The sequence below is a fragment of the Apteryx mantelli genome, chromosome 1, assembly GCF_036417845.1.
Source record: "Apteryx mantelli isolate bAptMan1 chromosome 1, bAptMan1.hap1, whole genome shotgun sequence".
In the NCBI taxonomy this organism is placed as follows: domain Eukaryota; kingdom Metazoa; phylum Chordata; class Aves; order Apterygiformes; family Apterygidae; genus Apteryx; species Apteryx mantelli.
Genome location: NC_089978.1, coordinates 24,076,542 through 24,079,557, shown reverse-complemented (window position 1 = coordinate 24,079,557; position 3,016 = coordinate 24,076,542). Strand labels below are relative to the sequence as shown.

Sequence of the window (3,016 nt, the reverse complement as noted above, 5' to 3'; positions counted from 1 at the left end):
TTTAGTGCGGTATCGTGTGTCCGTGCCTTCCGTCTTCCCTGCCCAGGTGAAGGAAATCACCTTTAGAATCGCTTTGTGGCCGTGTTGGTCCTCCCGCAGATAATTTGGGGCAGTTTAACGGTTTTTTGTTTTTTTGTTTTTTTTTCCCTGTTTTTATTGCCACATTTATGTAACAAGTGCCTGCCTGCATATGAGGTTGGCGCTGCTGTCTTGAGGTGTTGCATGTTCTTGGGTTTGGTGAGTGCTTGTGTGCGAACATTAAAAACAGTGTCTTTCTGTTGAAGAAGACGGGGGTTAAAATGAATGAAGATCTGAAGGTTAATTTGAGCTGGCTGCCTCAGGACCATGTAGAAGCCAGCTCCACAGAGAATGTCTCAGCCGCAGGCTCCTCCCTGGTTCCTGTTGTAGACCCGGAGCCAGAGCTCTTGGTCAACCCCTGGGACATTGTTCTGTGTACTTCAGGAACCCTTATCTCCTGCGAAAATGCCGTTGTGGTTCTTATCATTTTCCATAATCCCAGTCTGCGTGCCCCCATGTTCCTCCTGATAGGCAGCCTGGCACTTGCAGATCTCTTAGCGGGAATCGGATTGATCATCAATTTTGTTTTTGCCTACCTTCTGCAGTCAGAAGCGACCAAACTGGTTACAATTGGACTGATTGTGGCCTCTTTCTCTGCCTCTGTCAGCAGCTTGCTGGCTATTACTGTTGATCGTTACCTCTCGCTGTATTACGCTTTGACTTATAATTCAGAAAGGACTGTCACTTTTACCTATGTCATGCTTATACTGCTCTGGGGAGCGTCTATCTGTATTGGACTGCTGCCTGTAATGGGCTGGAACTGCCTCGGAGATGAATCCACCTGCAGTGTTATCAGACCACTCACTAAAAATAATGCAGCTGTCCTTTCAGTCTCTTTCCTGCTTATGTTTGCCCTCATGCTGCAGCTCTACATTCAAATCTGTAAAATCGTGATGCGCCATGCCCATCAGATTGCCTTGCAACACCATTTCCTGGCCACTTCCCACTATGTGACCACCCGAAAAGGAGTGTCTACTTTGGCCATTATTTTGGGGACTTTTGCTGCTTGCTGGATGCCTTTTACACTCTATTCTTTAATAGCAGATTACACCTATCCTTCTATATATACCTACGCCACCCTCCTGCCAGCTACGTACAATTCCATCATCAATCCTGTAATATATGCTTTTAGGAACCAGGAGATACAAAAAGCACTTTGGCTCATCTGTTGTGGCTGTATACCTTCTAACCTGTCTCAGAGAGCAAGATCACCCAGTGATGTCTGATTGACAGCTAGGAGGACACTCATTATCATATTGTTTTCCAGACATTCTTGCAGACCTGTTTTTGGTTTAGATGCATTCGTTAAATGGTATGTGTTGGGTTCATACAAAAACCACAGGATGCACTGACCTTTTTGTAAACAGAAAACCCCAGTGACCAAAATGAATCAAGTGGTTTAAGGGAGATTTCCAAAATCAAAATAATCAGTGTTCTTACAGATTTCTAGTGTTGCTCAGGGTCTTTTGTTATAATATAAGTATATAACCCAGGCTTTGCCATGTTTGCCATGATTTTACATTAATTTTGCTAATTAAAATTAGATTGAAATAGCATACCTACTTTGAAATTGTTCGTGATTGTCTTCAGTCATACTGCATGTTTTATTTTGTTGTCAGGATTTTCTTTCCCTCTTTAATTCTTATTAAAACATTAAAAAAAAAGTCCTGTTACCACAAACTCATTTGTATATCATCAGAATACTCTTCAAAATAATGGCCAATCATACTGATTTATATGATATTTATGGTAATAATCTCAGTGCAACAAATGTGCTCTAAGTGAGGAAGTACCTGCACAGCTTTTTAATTTAGGTCTCAGCATGAATTAGCTCGATCATTATTTTAAAGTGTTACCTGTTCTCTCTTGAGTTCTGGCTGGATGTTAAAACAGAAGATATTCTTTGCCTTTCTTCTCAAAAATCAGGCATATGATTTCACTTAGATATGGGACATCAGAGCTCATTATACTATTAATTTTAAAAAGAATTCCCCACTGAAGTCGATGGGGAGTTTTGAAATTGATGAAACAATATGGCCTCTTTTGGCTATGCATTTGTAATTGATGCAGCACTTTAAGTTTCTCGGACAAGTTAATCTTTTCAGAAGTGTACAAGGGAATATCTAATGAAATAACCTACAAATAACTTACAGCACATATTTAGCATCTATGTTAAATGGTTCCCTTTAAGTTTGCTGCCAAGTCACAACTATTGCTGCTTGTTTTTCTGCTATAATTTAAAATTCTGAAGTTTTATAAATTCTCAGAGCATATCTGGTTCATAATTGTATGCAACCAAAATTGCAACATGAAACAGTATTTTCTCCTTTTCTGGCAGTTTCATCCGTCACAGATCATGATTCTTTGCACTGTATACATATCATTTCACTTCATTACAGGGTGATAGTTCTGGTCTAAAAAGCAGAGCTTCCTCTCATGAATGGTTACATTTAAAACTGCTTCTAAACTTTTACTGAAGCCACATTAGTATGCAATAGAAGTAAAACATTGTTTTCTAATAAGAATACTTGATTGTCAGAGAGAAAATCTTCCTGAAAGATTTCTTCATGAAACTTAAGGTGCATCCTAATGTCAGTGCATGGGAGTTTATATTACCACTGCCATTAGTGTTAATGGGAGCAACATGTGTTAATGCCCTGGCATCAGTATGAGGTTATATTCCTTTGAATGTCAAAGTCAGTATACTGTATTGTTGCTTCAGTATCTTCCATTACAGTTAAAAAAAAAAAAAAGTCACAAGTGTAAAAATAGCAATATTTAAAGTTCAATGAAAAAATATACCTGTATTATAGATAGTAGAGACAACCGTGTTGATATGGATTTTTTCAAATGGAATCTTTCCTTTTCACATGGATGTTTGGATGACTGTAGCTTTTTGTGGCAGAGTTCCTGTGACGTTAGGAATCATATGGTATAC

General features: G+C 38.9%; 1 protein-coding gene across 1 annotated transcript; it reads left to right on the top strand.

Moving 5' to 3' along the window:
• Positions 1-299: 299 nt before the first annotated feature.
• Positions 300-1,304, top strand: GPR12 (G protein-coupled receptor 12). Its single transcript, XM_013962226.2, has one exon. The coding sequence runs from the start codon at positions 300-302 to the stop codon at positions 1,302-1,304; it is 1,005 nt and encodes a 334-aa protein (XP_013817680.1).
• The last annotated feature ends 1,712 nt before the right edge of the window (positions 1,305-3,016 follow it).